This window comes from Thermobia domestica, chromosome 4 (genome assembly GCF_964235325.1).
Source record: "Thermobia domestica chromosome 4, izTheDome1.hap1.1, whole genome shotgun sequence".
Taxonomy (NCBI): Eukaryota; Metazoa; Arthropoda; class Insecta; order Zygentoma; family Lepismatidae; genus Thermobia; species Thermobia domestica.
Window position 1 is genome coordinate 333,647,779 of NC_137457.1, and position 27,229 is coordinate 333,675,007.

General features: G+C 35.2%; 1 protein-coding gene across 4 annotated transcripts in view; it reads right to left on the bottom strand.

Annotated features, from left to right (window-relative positions):
• Positions 1–27,229, bottom strand: part of LOC145684481 (guanine nucleotide exchange factor DBS) — a 295,537-nt gene that overhangs the window by 43,535 nt on the left and 224,773 nt on the right. For 3 of the 4 annotated variants that reach the window (XM_081756923.1, XM_081756925.1, XM_081756926.1), the window contains 5 exons: positions 26,127–26,318; positions 22,386–22,592; positions 15,360–15,596; positions 4,097–4,276; positions 1,092–1,277 (listed from right to left, as the gene is read on the bottom strand). In XM_081756923.1, the coding sequence (XP_081613049.1) occupies positions 1,092–1,277; positions 4,097–4,276; positions 15,360–15,596; positions 22,386–22,592; positions 26,127–26,318 (1,002 nt within the window). The remainder of the gene's footprint in view (positions 1–1,091; positions 1,278–4,096; positions 4,277–15,359; positions 15,597–22,385; positions 22,593–26,126; positions 26,319–27,229) is intronic. The other variant, XM_081756924.1, reaches the window with a different exon arrangement.

The window sequence follows — 27,229 nt, forward strand, 5'->3', positions numbered from 1 at the left end:
TAATTCCTCGCATCGACTCAGTATCGCGTCTACTTCTGTGCATCCAATATCTGATTTCAATGTTTGTGTTTTTATAAACTGATTCTACAACTAAGGTTGTTAGCGATAACTATCTCTTCCATTTTATTGTTTTATTGATTAAATTGTTACTAGGCTAAATTATCTAAGTCTCTAATGAAGCGAATATTTCTTTTGATTGATTAAGTATAGCCAAGCCTGACCCTGTCTTGTGAATATTTGGACATATTTGAGGTCCATTAATTGTGTTAATAATCTTGTATTACATTTTATTAGCTTTGACTTAATTCCTTGTTGTGTAACAAGTGCCTAAATGTTGATTTGTCGTCCATTATAATCTCGTTAAACTCGTGCTATGACCTTTGTGATTAGTTGGTTTTGTCATTGTCATACGTAGGCACTCAAAGTATCCTGTTCCCTTTCTTGATCAGACCATTCCGCCGACAGCCTAGTTGGTCGGCCGTTGTTCGAACAGGATGGACCTCCTCTTTACCCTAAGATTTAACTGTTGAGCCAAGAGACTGCTCACATCCATTCCATTTTAAACGTCAGGCGACTCTTCAAGTAAATTATATTCTAGAGACCTTCCCATGGTTATTTATTAATTACTCTTTCAGTTTGATTCAGGCAACCTACGGTAGAGATAGCGTCGCCAATAATCTTTTTTATGTTCGTGTCCTGTGGTGGGACTCCCTCATAAGTGGCCGCAAAAGTTTTGATCGCTTCCTACCACGGGCCCCGACAATGACTTCCCTATGTAAAGTTTGTATGACATTTTCTATGTAAAGTTTATGACATTTCCTATTTAAAGTTTATATGACATTTCCTACGTAAAGCTTATATGACACTTTAAATCTAAAGTTTATGACATTTCGTATCTAAAGTTCATATGACATTTTCTATTTTATATGGTATTTCCTATGTAAAGTTTATTTGACATTTCCTATGCAAAGTTTATTTGATATTTCCTACACAAAGTTTATTTGATATTTCCTATCTAAATGTATATATGACATGTACTACTATCTGACTACACAGACATTAGGAAAAATAACGAATGGATGAATACTTACTCTTTGTACAAAACACAGCCCAACAAGTTCTGTGGTTGTGATGCAATTTTCTAAATCACGGAGGAAGACTTCACTGTGAAATTTGAACAGTTCTTCGAGATTCCCAAACAATATATCCGATTTCCCGAACAAACCAGGTGGTATCAACGCCTGCATCTCTGGACAAAGCATTTCATCTTTATAACCCTGAAAATAAATCAATTATTTTAAAATTCTAATCTTTGTTTCGTAATTATTAACAAAATAAAAATTTCAACTAAATTCTTAGTGATGAATTAATTCATTTGTGAAGGAGAGTTATTAAATAAGTATGTAATATCACTAGTTCACTTACTTAAAAAAGTCGTATTAAAAAAACCAAACACAAGCAAAAAATCTTTGAAAACAGTAAATTGTCCAGCATATATGTAGTTCAAAACATTTCAATTTTCCAGATTGAGAACAAGACGAAGAACAAGATACCTCAACAATAGTAATAGGTCTGTTTCAGGTAGGGTATTAAGAAGCTATGAAAAAAAAAAGTACAATATCCAATAAATTATAAACTGCATCTCTAAATGCTTCAATAACAGTACATTACTAATGTGGTTGGCTACATAGTTGCCTTGTGAGTATACTGTAATGTAAAGAGTAGCAGTTGACCATACTTTCACAAGAGTAGTTGTTGACTATTGTATGTTGTTGGATGCTACTTTGGCAAGCAATGAGAAATATATTTATCGTATTTCATCTCATTTGTAGCAATTACAACTGTCATACGATAAATATCAAAGTGTAAGTTAATAGATACAGGGTTTAACCCTCGCACTACCTAGGTATTTTTTGTAATGCGGATTACCAAGGGGGGTCATTTTGTATCCATCTGTTAAGATTAAATGTTTCTCGCAAAAGAAACACATTAGAAACTCGCACAAAAATTTACAGTGACTGAAGTGAACAGTACACGGATAGATCTAACAGCTATTTACTATACTGCCATCTAGGAATGACACTACTAAATGACAGTTATATCTCTTACCAACGAGGAGGTACTTTGTGCCCACCAACTTAAAATAGCAAATTTTATGAGATGCACTAACGTTAAATTTGCACCACCGTAAGTATACGCTTTAGCTAAATATAATGAGCAATAACATTTTTTTACAATTAAAAAAAAACATTAGAAGAGTGATTACAAAAAAATATACTGTGGTGGGTACAAAGTCCTCCCCATTGGTAGTCCGAGGGTTAATTTAAGAGGTGATTTCTTATATAAAATGAAGGAAGAGTTCTAATAAACATGGGCTGGGAAATACATCCTTCCAGAGTTACAAAAAGGCGAAAATGCGAAACATTTCATTTTAAAACGTCTTGCCTTTAAAATTATGGGACCTCTTGCAAGCATTTCGAGGAATTAACACAGAAATTAGTATGCGCTCTATCTAAACATCCATGTTTCACAATCCCCCGGTATCGGCGTAACGAACTGTATAACATTAAGTTGGAATGCGGAGATTCACTTTTAAGTACTAATTGAGTATTCGTTGTGCGCGTACCAGAGGATTGTGAAATATTGATAAAGGTACGGCGCATACTAGTTCCCATACAATTTCTTGAGTTGCTTCCGAAAGTTCCAATAATTTTCTAGTCAGGGAATTCAAAACATTAAGTTTCGTATTTTAGGTAGTTTATAACTGTGAAAGGAGGCGTTTTGGGACCTATGTTTATTGGAGATGTTTTTCATTTATTTTATATAACAACTCACGTCCTAAATTTAATGACAATGAGTTACTTGCATTTAAACATTAGCACTCCCACTAGAAATTACTGAATAATAATTGATATTATTATTATTATTATTATTATTATTATTATTAATATAGAAAAGATCGAATCTGTCAGAGAACTTGGATTAACTTTTGATCATCAACTCACATCCAACTTCCATCTGAATGACGTTATCAAATACGCAAGCATCGCAACAGGTATTAACAAGAAATTGGCTACTTACCAATGAATCCTGGGAGGATTCATTGGTAAGTAGCCAATTATTTGTTAATTTTGAATATCCCCCCCCCCCATGCGCCCATGTAATTATAATCGCAACAGGTAATTTACGTAGAAACTTGTCTAATTTCGAGAACCACAGCATGTACTGTATATAAGACTATATAAAACTTTTATCAGACCTAAACTTGAATTCGCAAATGCGATTTGGTCAAACATTAGCAGAATAAAGATAAAATAGAAAGCGTCTAAAAAAGAAAGAAAAAATAAGATTATAAAATATGTAATTTCCATTTACATTTGTACCAATACTATTGTCACTACGAGAGATTATTAGAAGTTTTAAATCTCGACTTTTTAACACAAAGAAGAGAACAACAGTTAAGATTTTTAGAATCCATTCTAGAAAATAAAATATACAGTCATTACCTTGTAAATAATATCTCATACAGAGTTCCAACTCACAAAGTAAGGAAAACAAATTTATTGTGTAGGAACAGTACAAAGAACTCTGTATTAAGCACCTTACTTACTATGTTTAATAACAGAAGACAGGACTCTTAGAAATTAGGGTTGTGTTAGGTTTTTAATATTTTTATAATGTTATATCCTGTTATAACAACAGTTTATACATGAATTTCATTTTATAAATTGTTATATTTATATTTTATTGTTAGACAATCTAATCATTATGATTTTAGTGTTTTTGTTTGTTATATTTTATTTTATATGACTCAATTTTAAACTTTGAAATATTAAAATTCTACTCTTATATGGTACTAACATTAAATTCTAAGCCTTTAATTGTATTTTTATGCACAAAATATTCAATTACCTTGTACAGTACTATACTTTGCTAACGCTGTTATTAGCACTTTAAATATGTTATTAAATTAAAGCACTATCATCATCATCATCTTTGATTTATTCACTTTCTAAAAATCTTTAAATGCGTACATAAAAGAGAAAAAAAATTGAAATGTTACACTTGATTTACGCTGATATTGTAATATTGTTACCTTTAAAATGCTACATAGTTCGGACACGTATATCTTCTCTGTTTCTAGTAGCTCTGCTAACACATGGCCCCGCTTTGCTTTCAACACTTCGTGGTCCCTCGACGACCCCTCACTCTCCGGCGATGAGCTGTCCCTTCGATCACACTTTTGGTTCATTTCTAACGGCAGATCGATTTGCATCTGGAACGTCAATCGACAGTTACTATCAACTAATTTAAGCTAGGATTTACATAGTACATAACCAGGAACATAAAACCAACTCATTAGCATGATTTGTAAATTTAATTTTCTCCGCTTTGTTCATCTTATGTTGGTGATTATCTGTACCTAGTCGAACGTGTTTAAACTAAGTTCGAGAAAACAGATAGAAGTACTTAAATAAGGTTGATCTTACCTTCAATCCGGAGAATTAAACATTCTATCAAACTGTTTCGATGTACGACCACATTTTTATCGATGACTTTAATTCGCTGCTGAACTGGAATCATATGCTTCTTCTACATGAACAGCATAGTCCTGTTTTTAACGAGGTTATCACTTCATTTTTATTCAGTGTCCTCAGAAAAATGGAAACAGTACGCAAAATGTACTTTTAAAACAAAGGTCCCGTTTTCGTCTTCAAGTAGTATATTTTTTTTAAAGTGTTTTTAAATATCATAGTTGAGTATTCGTTTGGTAAGATTTCGAAACTTTGGGAAATGGTTTAATGTTTTTCGAAAACATGGTTTTAATTTAAGCCTCTAATCCTGGTTCCTCCTAATTGTTAAAAAGTGATGTAAAAATTAAAATTAGAATAAGGTCAAACAAATAAAAATCTGGTTATTTTTCAAAAACTAGGAACTTTTTCCTCGCTGACATGAATAATAACATAACAATGACTATACCTAGCTGGATTCTCGAATTATGCCAGTTTCCTTTTTTTTTTTTTTTTTTTTTTTTTTTTTTTTTTTTTTTTTTTTTTCAATATTTCCAAATGATATGGTAACGCGAGGGAGAGAACAGTAAGCACTCATAAGCATCGCACCGAAATAAAATAATGAACTCAAATTAATTTCTCAAAACTATATATTTATATACGAGGGCTGTTCGGAAAGTAACTTCCGATTGATTAAAAAAGAAACACAAAACTACATAAGAAGCTTACAAAGATCTGAAAACTACTTCTTTGCCCTATTTTTCAACATACTTTTCATAAATATTCAAGCACTTACAATATCTCTGCACTAGCTTAGAAATTCCATCAGCATAAAAATCTCTCACCTGTGCCTTGAGTGAGCCTGTGATCGGCTGTCATATAACATAGTCCTGGAAATTTGCGGAAATTCATCGGAAAGCTCCGAGATTGTGAAACGTTGATTTTCACGAACTTTTCCATCAATTTTCTGAAAGAGTTCATCAATGACCACTGATGGCCTGTCATTCCTCTCTTCGTCATGAATGTTTGTTCGTCCACTTTTAAATGAACGAACCCATTCATGTACAACTCCTTCACTGATCACACTTGGTCCATACACGGCATAAAAATCTCCCGCCTGTGCCTTGAGCCAGCCTGTGACCGGAACCTAACCTCTATCACTACGTCATATAACACAGTCCTTGAAATTTGCGGAAATTTATCGGAAAGCTCCGAGATTGTGAAACGTCGATTTTCACGAACTTTTCCATCAATTTTCTGAACGAGTTCATCAATGACCACTGATGGCCTGTCATTCCTCTCTTCATCATGAATGTTTGTTCGTCCACTTTTAAATGAACGAACCCATTCATGTACAACTCCTTCACTGATCACACGTGATCCATACACGACACAAAGTTCCACATGAATAGCTGCTGCCGAATATTGTTTTCACGTAAGAATTTTCTGAACGAGTTCATCAATGACCACTGATGGCCTGTCATTCCTCTCTTCGTCATGAATGTTTGTTCGTCCACTTTTAAATGAACGAACCCATTCATGTACAACTCCTTCACTGATCACACGTGATCCATACACGACACAAAGTTCCAAATGAATAGCTGCTGCCGAATATTGTTTTCACGTAAGAATTTTCTGAACGAGTTCATCAATGACCACTGATGGCCTGTCATTCCTCTCTTCGTCATGAATGTTTGTTCGTCCACTTTTAAATGAACGAACCCATTCATGTACAACTCCTTCACTGATCACACTTGGTCCATACACGGCATAAAAATCTCCCGCCTGTGCCTTGAGCCAGCCTGTGACCGGAACCTAACCTCTATCACTACGTCATATAACACAGTCCTTGAAATTTGCGGAAATTTATCGGAAAGCTCCGAGATTGTGAAACGTCGATTTTCACGAACTTTTCCATCAACTTTCTGAACGAGTTCATCAATGACCACTGATGGCTTGTCATTCCTCTCTTCATCATGAATGTATGTTCGTCCACTTTTAAATGAACGAACCCATTCATGTACAACTCCTTCACTGATCACACGTGATCCATACACGACACAAAGTTCCAAATGAATAGCTGCTGCCGAATATTGTTTTCACGTAAGAATTTTCTGAACGAGTTCATCAGTGACCACTGATGGCCTGTCATTCCTCTCTTCGTCATGAATGTTTGTTCTTCCACTTTTAAATGAACGAACCCATTCATGTACAACTCCTTCACTTATCACACGTGATCCATACACGACACAAAGTTCCAAATGAATAGCTGCTGCCGAATATTGTTTTCACGTAAGAATTTTCTGAACGAGTTCATCAATGACCACTGATGGCCTGTCATTCCTCTCTTCGTCATGAATGTTTGTTCGTCCACTTTTAAATGAACGAACCCATTCATGTACAACTCCTTCACTGATCACACTTGGTCCATACACGGCATAAAAATCTCCCGCCTGTGCCTTGAGCCAGCCTGTGACCGGAACCTAAGCTCTATCACTACGTCATATAACACAGTCCTTGAAATTTGCGGAAATTTATCGGAAAGCTCCGAGATTGTGAAACGTCGATTTTCACGAACTTTTCCATCAATTTTCTGAACGAGTTCATCAATGACCACTGATGGCCTGTCATTCCTCTCTTCGTCATGAATGTTTGTTCGTCCACTTTTAAATGAACGAACCCATTCATGTACAACTCCTTCACTGATCACACTTGGTCCATACACGGCATAAAAATCTCCCGCCTGTGCCTTGAGCCAGCCTGTGACCGGAACCTAACCTCTATCACTACGTCATATAACACAGTCCTTGAAATTTGCGGAAATTTATCGGAAAGCTCCGAGATTGTGAAACGTCGATTTTCACGAACTTTTCCATCAATTTTCTGAACGAGTTCATCAATGACCACTGATGGCCTGTCATTCCTCTCTTCGTCATGAATGTTTGTTCGTCCACTTTTAAATGAACGAACCCATTCATGTACAACTCCTTCACTCATCACATGTGATCCATACACGGCATAAAAATCTCCCGCCTGTGCCTTGAGCCAGCCTGTGACCGGAACCTAACCTCTATCACTACGTCATATAACACAGTCCTTGAAATTTGTGGAAATTTATCGGAAAGCTCCGAGATTGTGAAACGTCGATTTTCAGGAAGTTTTCCATCAATTTTGTGAACGAGTTCATCAATGACCACTGATGGCCTACCACTCCTCTCTTCGTCATGAATGTTTGTTCGTCCACTTTTAAATGAACGAACCCATTCACGTATAACTCCTTCACTGATCACATGTGATGCATACACGGCATAAAAATCTCCCGCCTGTGCCTTGAGCCAGCCTGTGACCGGAACCTAATCTCTATCACTACGTCATATAACACAGTCCTGGAAATTTGTGGAAATTTATCGGAAAGCTCCGAGATTGTGAAACGTCGATTTTCAGGAAGTTTTCCATCAATTTTGTGAACGAGTTCATCAATGACCACTGATGGCCTACCACTCCTCTCTTCGTCATGAATGTTTGTTCGTCCACTTTTAAATGAACGAACCCATTCACGTATAACTCCTTCACTCATCACATGTGATCCATACACGGCATAAAAATCTCCCGCCTGTGCCTTGAGCCAGCCTGTGACCGGAACCTAACCTCTATCACTACGTCATATAACACAGTCCTTGAAATTTGTGGAAATTTATCGGAAAGCTCCGAGATTGTGAAACGTCGATTTTCAGGAAGTTTTCCATCAATTTTGTGAACGAGTTCATCAATGACCACTGATGGCCTACCACTCCTCTCTTCGTCATGAATGTTTGTTCGTCCACTTTTAAATGAACGAACCCATTCAAGAACAATTCCTTCACTCATCAAACTCGGAACATCGGACCAAGTTCCCGATGAATAGCTGCTGCCGAATATTGTTTTGCCGTAAGAAAACGTATAACAGTTCGCACCTCGCACTTGGACGGGTTTTCTATTGCACCACACATTTTGAGATGCTACAAAAGTGGAACTAGTGATCAGACAACCTTCATTCTACTACGGCTGCATCCAGACTGATCTACCGCGTTAGTCTATGCAAAGATGGTAGCGCTGGCCCCACTTCTTCACGCACAGTGACCAATCGGAGGTTACTTTCCGCAAGCGCCTCGTGTATGATAGTTAATGTTTCTATGTACTTACCTCTCAAGATACTTATTACTATTTTCTTATCCTAAACTTGTGAACAAGGAGTAAGAAATATACAACTTCGTAATAAAGAAAGAAATCGTGTATAAACATCTCGAAGGATTTATTAATACTACTGAATACATAAAATATCTGATGATATTATATGTCAGTAAAAATTGTGTATACAAGGCACAACTTCTTTGTTGTTAAATAAATTAGAAAATATTTTAGAAAGAAAATAATGCGACTAGTTAGTAGTTCCAATGCTAAAGGAATGAAAACTTTCTCTCTTCTGGCCGTTCTGCCGGTTGAACAGTGTCGCCTAGTGGGGAAAGTCACATCGGCAAAAGTTATAACTTTTATCACCTAAAGTAAGGCGAAAAAGTGATGGCTCAGTGGTAGAGCGCACACTTCAGGTGCTTCGAGTCCCTGGTTCGATTCCAGCTCTCGCCAAGTGAACTTTGTAGTGGACAAACACCATGTGTGTGGGGTTTCTTTGAATTCTCCCTTTTCCTCCCACTTTCTTCATTCCACAATTTCATTCATTTCTCATATTACCGTCTCCTTCAGCCTAGCTGGCATAATCGTGGGACGTAAAACTTAAAGATTTCATTTTTAAAGATATCTCGACGACAAATGAGCTTCCTCTTCAATTCAATAAACTTTTTCATGAAATAATACATGCAGTTATTTGTTTATATATATAAAATAGTAGGTAACTATTTCCACAATACATTGTATATAGAAGAACAACTACAGATAACAAATGAATGTCAGGAAAGAAGACTAGAAGAATAAATAAGTACTCACAACAGTAAAACCTTTTTCTTTTTTTAAATGTAACATTTGGTTAGTAAATGTTTTCTTACAAGCAGTGAAACTAACAGGTTCTTAATAACAGTGATTTTTTTTAAAGTTCAATTTAGTTTGCAATACAAAGCCAAGAATAAAGACAATCAAAAATAATCTTACAAAATCACAACTATACATAAAATTAAAAACGTAATAAGTGTAAAAACAAACAAACAATAAATAAACAAAGAAACAAAAGAACATAAGAGGAAAAGTAGGTGAAGAAAACTGTTCAAAGTAATAAAATATTCTCATGCACGTGATCTTCATGCAAAGACGTCTATTTCTTAATCATGCTCTACTAACGTTCTACAGAAACGAGAACCTTGATTTCTGAAATGCCAATCACGAAATAATTAAAGAATAAGAAGGGAGAAGTTTATTTCTGGTGTAGAGGTGCAATTCTTACATCTTTATCCGTACCTTCGAAACGAATAAATTAATTTGAATATTCATGTCAATGGTTTTAAGCTCAAAATCAGTAACTAACCTTCGAAAACTCCGACTTCTTTTAAATAAAATTGCTATATTACTTGTTCGTTATACTAGTGAGAACGCTGTCAAGTCAACAAGTCTAACATATAAAAGATGGATAAACACCAAGATATTTTGTTATCTATTTGTGATGAAGTATCCGCGTTCCTGTTAGAAGCCTCAACTTTTAAGTATATGTTTATGTAGCGTTCCTTTTTCTTTCTCTTTGAAGCGATAGTGAAGAAGTCGACCATATTAAACCAGGTCCTGTCAACTTTAAGGCTAAGAAGAAAGTGTATCATGAGGGACGTGCTAGAGTGTATGGTGGCAGGAAAGAGAGGGAGGGGACGAAGGAGACTACAATTAATTGACAGTACTAAAACAGAAAATCATACGTGAAGACGAAGAGATTAGCGGAAGACCGTGGAGCATGGAAGCTTTTCAGTTGCAGCAAGTGACATGTCAATAGGATGATGATGAGGAGGAGGAGGAGGAGGACGAGGAGGACGATGATGGTGATGATGATGGTGAGGAGGATGAGGATGAGGAGGACGATGATGAGGAGGACGAGGAGGACGAGGATGATGATGAGGAGGAGGAGGACGAGGAGGACGAGGATGATGATGAGGAGGAGGAGGATGGCGGCGGCGGCAACACAACTTTCTAGATTAACTTTATATTAATCTTTCTTTCGTGGTTTCCACACAATTTCTGTCTTGAATAACAATTACCTTCTGTTTTATCTTAAACGTATTTCTTCTCACTAACATTTATTAAATTCTTTTCATATCTTATGTACTTCACTATTATCGGTGTTAATTGGATGCACCAGACATACCGTCCAAGTGTGCTAAAAGTGTATTAAAATTGAATTTTGAAATGTAAGAAATTGCATTATTTATTTGATAAATAGCAAAAATATTGCAAATGGCTGACCATCTAGTCATCTTGCTTGAATTATAAAATAAAATAATTGACAACAAGTAGAAAGATAATGTAGTTATGTCAAGATAGATAGTGTCAAAATCTAGAAAATTCAAAATTGTCATGTTTAGAAATGTATAAATGTTAAAATCAGGGAAGTAGTTTCGGCGGTAGTAGAGGGCCAGTTACCTAGATCGGGGTAGGGGTAGAAAATAGGGAAAACGTGAAAAATTAGTGATATGAATTAAGTAAGGTATTTTTTGACGTCTGCATGTGTTAATAAATGAAAAGATGTATATAAAATGTATAGTATGAAATTTTCACTTAACCTCCTTCCTCTTCATAGGATCATACTAGGAGATGTTATCACCTCCATAGTCACCGCCGAACTCTTCCTACACTATCTTATACATTATTTCACAAGCTGTTTACCTAGCAGTTGCAAGAGAGCAGCATGTGCTTATTTTCGTAACGCTTTCTGCCACGTGAACATATTAGTATGATATACTATAATAACCCAACATGGATTACCAATTTGGATAGGGACACATTAGACAAGAATTCGCTTAACAATACCGATTTTCACCGCTTAACAATACCAATGATTCAGTGCTCATTTTGGTGTAAGAGATCCCTCGTTCTACACTATAAGTAGTTCTCCAGATATAAGGCGTACAAGAAAATTTTTTATTGAAATATTTTGGATCTTTTGATGCATTTTTGGATCAGAGACTAAAAAATTTTTGAAGAACCCCTAAATCAAGTTTTCGTATTTTTTACGGAATAAGCACATCATACTGAGTTAAGTGATAGTTTGGGTTTGGCTATACTATATGCAGTTCTCCAGAAATAAGGCCTACAAGAAATTTTTTGGCTGAAATATATTGGATCTTTTGATCTAAAAACATCATCAACGTTGCGTATACTTAGAAGCTCAAACTTCCAACAGGAAAGCATGTAGTCGAAACAAAATTACAACAACATAAATTAATGTTTCTTCACTCTTTACCCTCTTTCAATGTCTTGACAACGTTCTAAGAATTATAGAAATATAAATAATCGACAAATAACACGACTTTACTCAAAACGAGCTCCCGGAGTCATCCAGGGTTAACATTCAATTTCAGTATGGCTTTACTTAGTTGGGAATGATAGGACAATTAAGTTCTCTCTATATTAAAGAAAATTAATTACACTGACCCATCAACTGAACATACATTACAATCAATGAGTTTTTAATTCTCTGGCGGACAAAAAGAATATCGTAACTTGCCATACAAGTCCTTCAACAATCTTACGACATCGACTCAACATTTATTTTATTGCAAGGACTACTAATGTTTCTTTAGCATTTGACTGAATCACACAAAAAGAAACTGATTACTTCTAAACATTCCATATTATGACGAGAACATTCATTCTACTAGCAGTGACAATCTACTCTAAAGTGGTTATTAACGACGCAAATGCAAAAACCAAAACGCATTCTGAATTGGTCTTGACAAAAGAAATCTAAAAAAAGTACAAAGTTTTTAAGTATGGTGTACGTGAGGCTATTATTTCTATTAAGCACTTAGGAAATTCGAAGTTCAAGTTAAAGCAAGATACTAAAACAGGGTTGCCTTATTTTATCATTTCCTCAACTTTTCTTAACTTTCTAGGTTCTTTAACAAGTTTTATTTGACCAAGTTTAGTTAAATATATATAGAGGGTGCAGAAAAAGTCTCGGAAGGGTCCAACATCTCGCGAAATATACAAAACAGCAAAATAAACAAAAGTACGTGTTAAATAGTTTTGAAAAAGCCACCCAATTATACAAAACGCAACTCCCTATCCCCATCCACTTCGGGGGTAAGAGAATAACTTCAAAATTTTTTGAAACTCCCACTTCTTATTGCACATTTGAATTCTCCAGCAAAAGGAACAGTGATTTGACCCAGAATTGAAAACAGGGTCTTCACAGATGGCGCTTAAATCGACACATAAAAAAATGAGGGGGGGGGGGGGGGAATACCAAAACGTTATGAAAATGCGAATTGTCAGTCCCGTCCTCTGGCCATACGGTTAGCGCACTGCATTTCGGAGTGAGATTCTGAGTTTCCTGGCGAAAATTGGTGGTCATTCAATAAGCGGTTCTTTATGTTTTCTGTCTCTCGGACAGACAAAGTAATAAAATGATTTTTGGTAACCGGAAATCGTTAAAAATTAATCTTATTCTATTTGAATGCTCTCCAAGATTCTCTTTCTGCCGTTCAGTGTGGAAGAATTGGTACCTTTTATTACTTTCAGATTCCTGTATCTACTACCCACAGTTTTCGCTTTATAACATAAGTTGTGTGCTACGCAACGGAATTTTCATGAAATGAACTCAAATTACTAAGAACGGAGCTAACGTATTAAAATCGAGTTCCGCAACTGCAGTGGCTCAGTGATAAAACATTCGTCTCTGGTGTGTGAGGTCCCTGGTTGAATCCCAGCTCACACCAAGTGGACTTTGTGGTGAACAAACAGAGTGAATGTGAGTTTTCTCAGTGTTCTCCCACTTTCTTTACTCGACCATTTAATTCATTCTAATCATCACCTTTCCTTTAGCCTACATGGCATTGCCATGGAACTTAAAACAAAGATTTTAATTCATATAAAATCGAATTCTACTCCTGTGGCAACCCTGTAAAAGAAGAGAAAAGAAAAGAAAAAGCCTATCTATCTACCGCTAATATGTTTGGAAAATGTTCTACTAGAGCAGAAACCTAAAATGAGAAGCAGGTAGCTAGTTTAAGAGACAGCAATGCATCAGAAAGAGTCGCAGCAGACAACGTTTACTTTTTAATATAGAGACCAAATAGCTTTTATTAATTCCTTTAATGGGAAGCGAGTCTTTAGATGCATTCCGAAGACAATACTAAATCGGGGAGAGACCCTACGGAAATGTGGTTAATAAAAAGATTTATCCGTCCTTGCAGAGTACATCTACAGAAGCAATCTTTTTTATTAAGTGCATCTGTAACGCTGTCCACAATTCAACATTGTCTTTGAAGCTCGCCTTTGCTTCCCATTATAGCAATTCATAATAATAATAAAACAGAATTTTGGAAGAAACGTTACAATGAAGACACACATATTTAACATGATTTTCATATGACGTTATACTTAGTATGTAGACGTACACTGTTTACTGCAAATGTTGGAGGAAACTTTTCAATAAATTCTTATGGAGTTTTTAACAAAATTTCGGAAGTTATTTGGTTTCACTTTTATGGAAATTTAACAATTTTAGAATCAAATTCTTGTAGAGGTTCTAAGAAAATTTTGGAAGCTTTTTGAGTACACTTTTATGGAAATTTAACATAATTTTGGAGTGAATTGTTACAGAATTATAATAATTTTGGAAAACTTTAATAAATTCCTTCGTTACACAATTATAAAAAAAAAATTGGAAACATTTTTGGCTTAACTGTTTTGAGGATTTAACATAATTTTGGAGTAAATTCTTATGGGATTTTAACCAAATAGTTTTCAAAAATTTGTGAATAATTTTTTTACGAATTTTTAACAACATTTTGGAAATTTTTTGACTAAATTCTTTTGGAAATTTAACGTAAGTTTGATGTAAATTCTTATGAAGAGGTTTGATCAAAATAATTTTGGAAATATTTTGCATAAATTTTTATGGTTTTAACAAAATAATTTTTATGTGGATTTTAAGAAAATTTTGGGAAACTTCAGGGTAAATTTTTAAGAGATTTTCAAAAAAATTTTTGAAACTTTTGGAGTAAATATTAGATTTTTTTGACAAAATTTTGTAAACTTTTTTGACTAAATTCTTATGAAAATTTAACAATTTTGAAGCGAATTATTATGGGATTACAATTTTTAAAAAAAACTTTTGAACAAATGGAATTTTTAACATTTTGTAAATTTTTGACTAAATTGTTATGAAAATTTAACAGAATATTCTTCTAAGATTTTTAACAAAATAATTTTGGAAATCTTTTGCATAAATTCTTATGGGATTTTAACAAAATAATTTTGGAAATCTTTTGAAGTAAATTTTTATGGGGATTTTAAGGAAATTTTGGAAATATTTAGAACAAATTTTTAAGATATTCTTAACAAAATTTTGGAACTTTTGTTAGGTAACTTCTTACTGGGATTTTGACAAAATTTTGAAAATATTTTCAATAAATTTCTATGGAATTCTAACAAAGTATTCTGTAAAATTTGAAAAATAATAGGATATTAAATATATCTTTACTGTAGCATTTTGTAAAACACTTTCTTAGTTTTATCAATACATAAATAAAAAAAAAAAAATTTGTTCTATATTAAAAATTTAACTTTGCCTGCTGCTAGTCTGTGCGGTCCCGCTGTTTCTTAAGAACTACTAGCAACGGTGTCATCTAGAAGAGAAAAGAGAAGAGTAAGAACCTTTGGTAGTGTTTTGGCCTTCCTGAATACTTTGGGAGACTTTGGCGGAGGGTTCCCTGAGCTGTTGTTAGTGTAGACAGTGGAAGAGAGAACTACCTGGCTAGCGGAGGATGATAACGGAACAGCAGGTTCAGGAGGCACTGGCTGAACAGGGCGCGGAGGTTTCGACACCAGTTTCTTCAGACTACTTTTCCGCTTTTCACACATCAATTGAACATCTTCTATCCTTTTCAGAACCTACGCCACAAAAGAATTAGAACAGTCAGTGAATCACAATCTTTACACTCTTGTATTAAAAGTAAAATACAATTATTCATAGTTTTCAGAACAACATAGAAATTACAGAATAATATTTATAATGTGCTAATACCTTGCAAAAACTTTCGTTTTTGATTCATTAGTAAGAAATTTATCTTCCACTCAAGTACGACATAAAATGAGGAGACGATAAATTTCTTAGCAATAAGCATTTATAATTGTATACATATATATATATATATAATGTGTATTGATTGTGTTTTTTTGTACACGTAAATTAAAATTGTCCCATCACTGAAAATTAGTGACTACAGCATACTATGCATTGTTTTACTCACATCTGTCACATGGCACTCTAGTATGGGGTAAATCTTTCACAGAACAAACTGTGTATAGTTAGTTGGCAACCTACAACTAGTTGTAAAGGTTGGATTAGGTGGTGTCATCAACGATCTATAATAATAATAATAATAGTAACATAATACAAATTAAATAAATTGATGTTCATAAACGTTTATTCATACGAACAGAACGAAAGTAATGGAACTGTGCATCTATGAGTATCAATTGATCAATGAACATTCATACGACCAAATTTTGTACGAATTCTGATTCAGTGTAACTGGAGCCTAAATCGTCGACCGATGATTATCAAAATATTCTTTTCTACCGTACTGCATAGTAGCCGACTTACGACCGGGCAGTTATAACCGAAGTCTGTCGTAAGTCGATAACTTACTGTATTATATATGGCAAAAGAAAACTGCAGGAGACACTCTTTTAATTCGGCATTCTATGGTTCAGCACATTCTGTAATCTGGTGTTTCAAGGTTCGGCACATTCTGTAATCCGACATTCTAAGATTCAGCACACTCCGTTATTCGGTATTCCAAAATTCGGCGCATTCTGTAATTTGGTATTCCAAGGTTCGGCACATACTGTAATCTGGTATTTTAAGGTTTGACACACTATGCAATTCCACATTCCAAGGTTTGGCACATTATGTAATTCGGCACCGAACCTGCAGTAAATATCATTGTACCGTATTCATTTTTCTTTTAAACTGTGCTGTTTATTAAAGAAAGAATATTCAATTAAACAGATATTCAATATTCGAATTTAATTTTGTACTCTATTGAATTATTGAGAACAAGAATATTTTTAAACTGCAGTTGCTAGAATCACGAAATATTTTTTACAGCAGGACATTTATATTGTCCGCACAGGTTAAGAATGTGTGTAAATACAGGTTTTAATCGTTTATATATTTTTTTCTAGAGCGATATATCTTGGTTGACGTTCAATAATCCGGCAAGGCTGTGGTCCCGAACATGCCAGATTGAAGAGCGCCTACTACAGAAACAATAAAATAGAATTCTACAGAGATAATCTTGTAGATTTTTCCCCAAATCTTTAAAAATATTGATCATTCTATTTACATACTGCATTGTGATTCGTATTTTTCAAGAAAAAACAATACTGTTCACTCACACAATAAAATGAAAATAGATATTTCTCATACTAGACTCAGTAAAACGCGAAACTGTTACGAAAGTATTGAAATAATAAAAGTCTGCGTGAGCCGCTCTGGTTTCGAAACCAAAATCCACAAACACAACGAATTCCCAGATCAAATTAAGTACTCTTGCCAATACTCTGTTTTCTTGAATACCTAGATTCCAACCAAATGGATTCATAAATGAAATAATACGAAAACTAAGTTGGAGTTTCACATTCCCAACATCCAATGTTTAACTAAAAACTGAATAACCGGATAATTTCTTCACGTAACAGTAAAAAAAGAACAAAAATCCATATTACACACACCTTAAATGAAGTGGAAGTCCCTAATTAAATTATGAGATTTTTTTCTTTCTGATCACTTTAACAGTGCTTTTAGGATCAAAAGAGATCCACTGGTAAATACGAGATCCACATGTTTGTATCAAAACGATGGACAACTTATCCAAAAATAATAAATTCCAGAAATCCGGTAGCATGTATATTGCATAGATCGTAAGATGTGGGAAACAAATATGTTGCCATCTGTGCGCAAGTCTTCCTATTTATCTGAACACTTCTTCTCACTTTGTTCAATTCAGCCGAAACATTGAAGAAATACCGTAGTTTTTTAGTGCATAAGATACTCTTTCATATAAAACACTTCATTTTTAAGGATTATTTTAAAGGTGAGCAGCTAGTTCACCGAAAAATATGGCCTATTTTAGGTGTATAAGATGCTTCTTTATGTAAGACATTTCACATTTGAGGCTATTTTAACGATAAATGTGTGTCTTATACACCGAAGCATATTTTAGATGTATAGGCCCTCCTCTATATAAAACGTACCTCATTTTAATGCCTATTTTAAGATATCTAAATCTGCGTCTTATATACCGAAAGATATGGCACGTTTTAAGTATAGAAGACGTTACTCTGTATAAGACAATTCATACTTAAGGTCTATTTTAAAAGTAAATTTGTTGTCTTTATGCAGACTATGGTCTATTTTAAATGTATATTAGTCCTTTATATAAGATGCACTCCATACTTAAGTCTTATTTCAAGAGTGAAAAAGAGGGTCTTATATACCAGGAAATTCGTTAATTTCTACAGTCTGTTACAAAAATATGTCAATTTTTGGAAACAGATTCATCACATCAAAATAAGAAAGAAAGCAAAAAAAGTTCATATGGACTTGTGCTCAAAAGTGGATAGTTTCGGAGTTATAGGGTGCTGTAAACGTGAAACAAGTGAACTTTAAAACTTCATAGCTCCTCTACTATGGAACCTATCGTAGTCTGGTCAAGACATCACTAAGGAACTAATATGTGAACTATCCAAATATGCATGTTTAAGAATGATCTAGTACTTCCACATCAAGTTTTAGAGAGGTAGGTGGAGAATGATCAATTACTCTCAAACAGCCTCTCTAAAAATGATTGTGCAAGTACCGGAGGTTCTGAAAGATGAATATTTGGATAGTTCACATGCCAGTTTCTCAGTGATGTCTTGATTCGACTACGATTGGTCCTATATTAGTATAATTATGGACCTTTAAAGTTCATTTTTTTTTTTTTTTTTTCACGTTTCCGGCACCCTATATGCACTTCCGACCACAGCTCCACATGAACTTTTTTTCTTATTATGATGTGAGAAGTCTTGTGACACCCTATATAAGACTCATTCCATATTTAAGTCCTATTTTAAGAGTGAAAGTGTGGGTCTTATATACCAGGAAATTCGTTAAGTTCTATACATGGAGGATAGAACTAACATTGACTTAAGTGTATTAAATTTGTTGTTGTGAAATGATAGCCCGCCGTAAAAAATAAGCTGAGTCAGAATAAGAATAATGCTTAGGTAAACTTTCTTGTAACTCTACGATCGGAAGTGAAATGTGGATTTGAATTTAAAATATTCGATATTAAAAGTTTCGACAAAAGAAAGAATTCAACAAAAAATAGTACAAGAAGTAAAACGACATTAGCAAAGCTTGAGAGCGAGGCGCACGTTACAATGACAACTGAATTCCAGTTATGGATTAATTTGATTTTGTTCAGTCTTCAAATTAATTCTTGTTTTCTTTTTGAGTTGCCTTCTTGAAGCTTCTGCCTTCGATTTTATGTCCTCAACTTTCGTTAAAAGCTGAAAATATAATCGAAATAAATGAAAAACGTAAAATCAAAAGAAAAAGAAATAAAGAAAACAGTATATAACTTAAAACTTTCTTTCTTTACCTGAATTTACGTTAGTATCCACTGAGGAATTTATTTTACACATATATTTATATAATTTATCTTTCATCTGTTTATTTTTTAAAGGGCAGACGGTTCTACCAAATTTTGACATATTTCTTATATTTTCAGGTTAGATTAAACCTTTGTATTTCTTTTAGTAGAGCACACACTAAATGAGGAACTTCATTACTAGTTACAGATTACCTTCAGGAGGGCTCAGTATAAATACCATGTAGACGTATGGCATAAAATCTACGGTGCACAAAACACGGAACTAGCTTGTATTAGGTGGCCACTAAAAAGCACGAATGCTATCTAACCGGGTCAGGGTAGGAGTGCAGCAGGGAGGCCCGAACGGTAGTGAGGTGGTGCGTCCTTACAGAGAAGGAGCGTCAGCGACGACAGGTATACGTATAAGTAACGACAGTGGAAGAACACACTTAAACTTACAACACTTTCACTATCACTCAAAGTTCATTTCAATATGCTGTGCACGGACAATAATTACTTATATTCACATTCTCATTCCTTCGCGAAAAATGTTTCACATCATATTTTTCCTATAAATTTTCTATTTGGTAGAACCGCCTACTCAAGTGAACCTTCTAAAGAACCAAGAAAGGGTTAATAGTAAAAATATTTTAGGAAAGGTTTACATAATTTAGAGCTTCAATCCCAATGCGTTACGTTTCGTTATACATAAGACATCTTCAACTAGCAGCAACAGGCAGGTAAATAATGATTTAAAAAAAAAAAAATGGAAAAGGCAACTAAACTTTATTAAAATTCACTAAAAATCAAATTAATGTTAACTGATAAGGTTTCCACTCACAATTCAACACTTTTATTTATGTTTCCTAATAGATATACTACTAGTGCTACCATTTGAAGAGGTTCGAAATGTAACGAAAGGTTACTTAAGTCTAGAATTGTACGCGAAAACTTTTCAAAATTGACATCGGAGTCTTAAATTGTGAGCGGAAGCTTTTCTACAACACTGAGACTGAAGTCTTACTTTGTAAGTGAAAACTTTTCTAAAATGTTCACGTTGAGGTCTTGAATTGAGAGTAGAAACCTGCAAAATTCTTTTGTAAAATGTTGACATTTGAAGTGCTGAATTGTGAGTGGAAACGTTTTGTAAAATATTAGCATTTCAAGTCTTCAATTTTGAGTGGGAATCTTATCTAAATGCTCACGAATTAAGATTTCTTTTTTATTTTTATTATTATGCAATATCCCTGCGCACTGCCAGATTGAAATTACTCAACTTTTTTTTTCACTTAGAGTTATAATAATTTCACACAGATTCTTCTGATCTGTCAAAAAGTCGTGATCAAAAGAAAAGGTATAAGGTGAAGACACAAAAGTCTTTAGACAACTGTAATAAAACACAAATAAACTTTGATATGAACATAATTTAATTTTATTCTTTAAAGTACATTTCTCCTCGATCGATGCACTTCTTTGTACGTTCGTACAACTTCTTCATGGCCTGTAGAAAAGCATTCTTTTTGGAATGTTGCGAAGCTCCTTTTTCACGACGCTTTGAACGTATTCCATTGATTGAAAATCGTGCCCTTTTACGGCAAATTTCAATTTGGAGAAGAGAAAGAATCGGCAGGTGCAAGATTTGGTGAATAGGGCGAATGGTGGAGAACCGAATCTCTTTATAAAAACAATGTTGTGCGATGCCACGTTATTATCAAGAAGAAACTACTAATCCATATCGAACGCGGCTGTTCTCACTCTAGAAGTCTGCATGGCCTCGGGCCGAGTTCGCGGACTTAAGCACGACCCGCCCTGCGGGCCGAACTCGGGCCTACAAAGCATATATCACTTTGGGTCCGGGCCTGGCTCGAGCCGTAAATTTTGAAATATACAACCCTATTTCTCGGGCCTTTCGGACCTAACTTTGTAAATATACTGTACAACGATATTTATTAGACTGTTCTTTCTAGAGAACTTTTAAAAGCACAACTACAAAATTAAACTTCTAATTGCTGTAAATAAAAATATAATTTCGTGTTAATTGTTAAGTTTCTGTAATTCGGGCTTATTTCGGGCTCATTTGATTATCACACGAACTCGAACCGGGCTCGGGCCTAAATGCTAAAACATATTTTGGACTCGGGTCGGGTCTCACCGGGCCGGACCGGGACCGGGCTAAAAATTCCAGCCGGTGCAAACCTCTATCTCACTCTAAAGTAGTCGATCCAAAACACTCAGGTAGAATCTGCACACACTGTCTGCCCTGCACTCCTGCCACTCTAATTGAAAACTGTTTACAAGCAATCCACGTCTGTGTTCACAGGCTAATGAACGAGAACAGTTAAATCTAGTCACGTGTTACACGAAGCATTGGGCTCTGATGGGAGTCGCTAGATGGCACGCATAGTAACTTTTTACATCATTCGACTCAATACTTTTCAGTCGCCGTGACAAACGAGCTGCGCAACATCCTAAAAAACTGATTTTACACAGGTCATGAAGAAGTTGGAAGAACGTACAAACAAGTGCAGCAATCAGGAAGGAATGTATTTTGAAGTACAAAAATATTTTTTTTTTTAAAAAGTAAACTGAAGTTTTACGCCGGCTAGGCTAAAGAAGACTGTGGTGATGAGAAATGAATGAAAATGATGGGATGAAGAAAGTGGGAGGAAACGGAAGAACCACGAGCAAACCCACGCACACGGTCTTTGTCCACCATAAAGTTCACTTGACGCGAGTTGGAATCGAACCACGGACCCCATGCACCAGAGGTGAACACACTACCATTGAGACAAAAATAAATTATGTCCATATCAGAACTTACCTTGTTTATTACAGTTGTTTTAAGACTTTTGGGTCACACTTAAAATAAATATTTAAAAAATCTGTACCTTCTAGAATACTGAAAGCAGTTCCTGTCAACGAATCTGATTTATTTCCGACTAGAAATAAATATTAACCTCTTTAGATATTCATCTAAATTGAACTCCTACCAAGAAAATGCTACACGTACAATATTAAAGATTAATTTTGACTCTACCTGCTGCACCAAGGCTTTGGTTTCGGGCGTGATCATATCTTTAAATATATTTCTGAATTCCTTTGGACTATTCAACTTGAATTCGGATGAACTGGCTAAAAATTCTTCCAGCTCATTCAAGGCTTGTTCAGCGAATTCGGGTGACGTACACTTCTCGATCTGCTGGGACGCTAACAGATCCACGCCTTTGGCACACCATTTGTTGGCCTATTAAAAATAAATATATCATTAATAGGACAAAACATTTAAACATATTTAGTTATAAATGACAGGCTAAAAATTGCTCGCCAAATTTGCGCATGATTTATTTACTTCAGAACAATGATTTCCATTACTTAACTGTAACCAGTGGTGTTATTCAAATGGATCCAAGGGGAAGGCTATAAGGGCTATAGCCCCCTCCTTGCCCCTTCACACTCAAGTATACACTGGATAAAATGGGCTTCAATCCTACTTTCTTTACACTGGATAAAACGGCAATGGTTTAGCCCCTCCCTTGATTACATCCTGGATCCGCGGCATGTATATATATATATATATATATATATATATATATATATATATGTGTGTGTGTGTGTGTGTGTGTGGAGAGAGAGCAAGAGAGAGAGTAGATAGATAGGTATAACTCTCTTAGAAAACAAATCATGCAAGATAGACAAAAGCAATTTTTTTACTGGATACCACAAGTGACAAGTAGTGACCTACACAGCATCCTAATACAAGATGGTGTCACGAAATTAGGTAAAACTGCAAATATTTTGGAAACAAATTATCCAAGACAAATGCTTGTCAAAAGGTATCGGAAAGACCTTAATCCAGCAATGGATCAACAATTGTTGTTAATGGTATATTTGCGTTTCAAATATAAATAACCCTGAGCACTACACTCATGTGAACCCAGTTCTCATTCTTGATATATGAGCATTTGAGATTAAGAAATAAACACTTATACTTGTTTTGAGAGATCATACGTTTAACCGTGTAGCTGTAAGAATTTCTAAACACAAAGATAGTTAGTTACCTGGATATAACTGAGGAGCGGATCCAGGACGGACTTCTGGGGGAGGGGTTGCAATACTGCTACTTAGGGCTACTTTTAAGAGCTCCAAACTCTGAGATGGGTTTTATTTATATATATAAAATAAGAAAGTTTCCTCTTCTGGGAGGCAGAGCTCCTTCGTGGCTAAGCGGTTAGCGTACGCGCCTTTGGCGTGGGAGACCTGGGTTCGATTCCCAGCGGGAGCTCAAGTGGTTCGGATTCCACGTTAATCAGTAGGTCCACGTCTCATATAGCCTTGCTGCTGAACGGGACGTTAAATCCAAACTCAACTCAACTCTTCTGGGAGGCAAGCGCCCCGATCGCCTCCCCCCCTGGATCCGCCACTGATATAACTGGGTAAAACTTACTGTTATGTATGGATACACCAAACGGTTCTGCGACTGGAAATATTTTAACGACCAGTTCTAGCGAACTGGCTGAATAGCATCACTGACTGTAACCATCTGCTAGTTCTGCTTAGACACTCGATTGAATTCAAATTCGTTCACTACATTTAACGAGAAAAACTGCTCAAGATACAATTTCGAATTTTCAGATATAATTTCAAAAACATTTAAAAGAAATTTTTAAGTTTCAGTGCAAATATTTCTTGGAAACTACATATTAATACAATAGATTTCAGTATCTAACAGTTTTAATGAAAATAAGCTTTATTTTTCTGACATTTCACAATTAATGGCATCTCGTAAAAGATACTTCCTTAACATTAAGATGTGATATACCTTATTGCCTTTTAACAGCTTTGCACCGATGCAGTTTCTAGATCTTTAATCAACATATTTAAAAAGTATGGATTACACTTACTTATGTTCTCAATTGATAAATTTTCCTGGATAGATAGAACCTATCGCCTTATTTAATAGAGTAACGCATGAAATGTCATACCGTTCAGTCAACCCATAAAATTTTTAATATTACAGATTGAATGTTAAAAATGCATATTCCGATGCTTTTGTTCACGGAAAATCCGGCAGATGTCAGCAAGTCAGTATCGAATTCTTACCTTACTGCGAAACAACATTTTGCAAGATGGCGGATTACGGGCAGTTCGTGTAGAATTGAGAGCTATAATGCATTTTGCAGGAATGAAGGGTTTGATAGCGACACAAAGATGCACGCTTAGTACAATATGAACTCATTGCAAACAAACCATTCAGAGATTGCATGAGCAATTTGAAGTCATTGGCTCTATGCTGGAGAAGAATCGACGGCGCCCATCAAATATCGGCACATGTCAAAACATTGAAATAGTTCCTACGAGTTTGACACGAAGTTCCAGCAAATCAACGAGGAGGAAAGCCGTTTGGTAGGTAAATGCAAAGATCTTTAACTTTGATCTTCAATTGTTCCCTTATAAAACGACAGATATCCATAAACGATCTACAACAGGGTTCCTACTGATCTGGAGAAATGCATTTCCCTGACTTCTCCCTGCCAAAGGTAATTCCCTGACTTTCATGACAGGTGTCGGATGACGTTAACATATAAATAAGGAATAAATAACGGTGAATATTTATATATGAGAACATTTATTCTATAGAGACAAATAGTAATCAATTGCTCATACGTACATTTCACTTACAACCCATAAAAATCTGAGCAAACGTCCCATACTGTTATCATTAATATCTACCCACAAACGTCTGACTATCAGTTACTCTGAAGATAATTGTTGGCTAAGCTGAAATTGGTGTACAATTAGTGTTAGAAAAAATATATTTTATAAAATTTCCCTGATTTCCGATCTTTTTCCCTGACCTGCACCATTTTCCTTGAGTTTTTCCTGCCTTTCCTGACCAGTAGGAAACCTGTACAAAGATCAAGGAACGAAGGCTTCAGTTCGCTTTGTGTTTGGTAAAAGATCACGTTCTGCACAAAACATGGTTTACTAACAGAGCGTATTTTCATTTAAAAATTGTAATGAATAGGAAAAATCTTCCATTCTTGGTAACTGGAACATCCTTACATACTGCATAACATTGAGAATTGTAGTGAAATGGTCAGTGTGTAGGTAACAGTTTCAACCCAACGCCTTTTTTCTAAGATGATACAGTAAACAAAGAATAATACAAATTCATGTTGGAGGACAGCTTTAACTGTCAGGGTTCACGCAAGACGGAGTCCGCCCACATGCTTCAAATGTTCATTTGCTGTACGAGATGTTTAACGTGCGTATGATATTACATCGGTTTCCTGAATTCACGAAGGCCGAAGACAATGGCCTCCGCATGGCCCGGATATCAATTCATGTTTTTAAGATCAGGTATACGAAAAAAAAAAAAAAAAAAAAAAAAAAAAAAAAAAAAAACTCAGGGGGCTCTTATCGTGCATTTTTTACGTTCAGTTTTAATCATTCACAATTTTAATATCGCACTTAATGCGTGCAAGTGTTTATGTTATATTTTCAAATATAGTATTCTGAATATGCAGAGTCAGCCAGAAAATAAAATGTATACATTCTTTGACATCCTGGGCAATTGATTTGAGAAGGTCTCTACTAGACCCACCTAGCGGAAGAACTCTGTACTAAGCCTAGAAACGGCCGCGCGCTTTCAGTCCCTTTGTTTTCGTATATCCACTAGCGATTGACATCTACCAGGCGAAATTGACACTTTTAGCACGTGCTCCTTTTCACTGTGTACCAAAGTTTATTTATTTATTTATATTTAAATACTAATTACCTTTTCTATCCTTTCTTGCAGGTCCCTACATTTTCTGAGAACGTCCAACCTTCTTTGGAGTCTATCAGTAAAGATATCACACATTCTTTGGAGTTCAACACATTTCGGCTGAATAGAGTCAACTGCGTAATGATTGCTATAAATTAATTGTAACCCAATTGTTCTTAGTTCTTCAGCTTTTTCCAGATCATCCTGAAAATACAATTACAAATATTGTGTTTTAATTTGAAACAGTTGGAAATACAGATGACGGAGTTTGTACATAGATTTTTTTTTTTTTGGAATTTCAACAAAGGAAAGGATATAAGGTTATCTGACTTCACAATCATAAGACACAGATAATTAATACAGGACATGACAGTTTTAAACAATTCTAAGTTTTACAGTACTAAATTCTACGTGGTAATCGTGATTATAGGTTATAAGATGGGCACAGTTTGCTTCCATGACTGGGGCAATTTCCTAAGAACTATCACGTTAACAAAATTCATCGACATACATAATGTTATGTAGCAATAACTCACTGTGTTCAAGTATACTTTAATCTTTGCAGGACCAAGGGCTCAGGGGCTGAGTCAGCAGCTTAAACCTCTGTAGGTCGCCTCCTAATTAACCTAGAGAGATGATTTAGGTGTGTCTATCTTTTCAGGAAGGATGACACTTCCCAATGATATGCATTTCATCCACATCTAAGGCACCGCAGCGGAAAGGTAGGGTCGAAAATTTGGATATCTTGGGGGGGGTGGGGAATCTCCCCAAAGGAGCTACAAGTATGAAAAAGTGGTATTAACAAAGATAAATGAACATATTAACTAGTGATGTCTGGCGTATATGTGAGAACTTTTTTCTTGTATACGACAAATAACAATGTTGCCCCAGTCCCACAAAATGTATTTTTTTCAATTCTTCTTCTTTTATGGGTTGGGCATGGGTTCACAAAAGTTACCTCGTTAGAATATGTATCCCATAAGCCTTCCAACGAGGTATGGCTTATACCTCTGTGCAAATTAGGGGCGTAGCTAAGACTTGCAACGTCAAGGTAAATCAAAATATTTCGAAAAATATGTACAATATGATTCTCGTAGGAAACACGTTCGCATTTT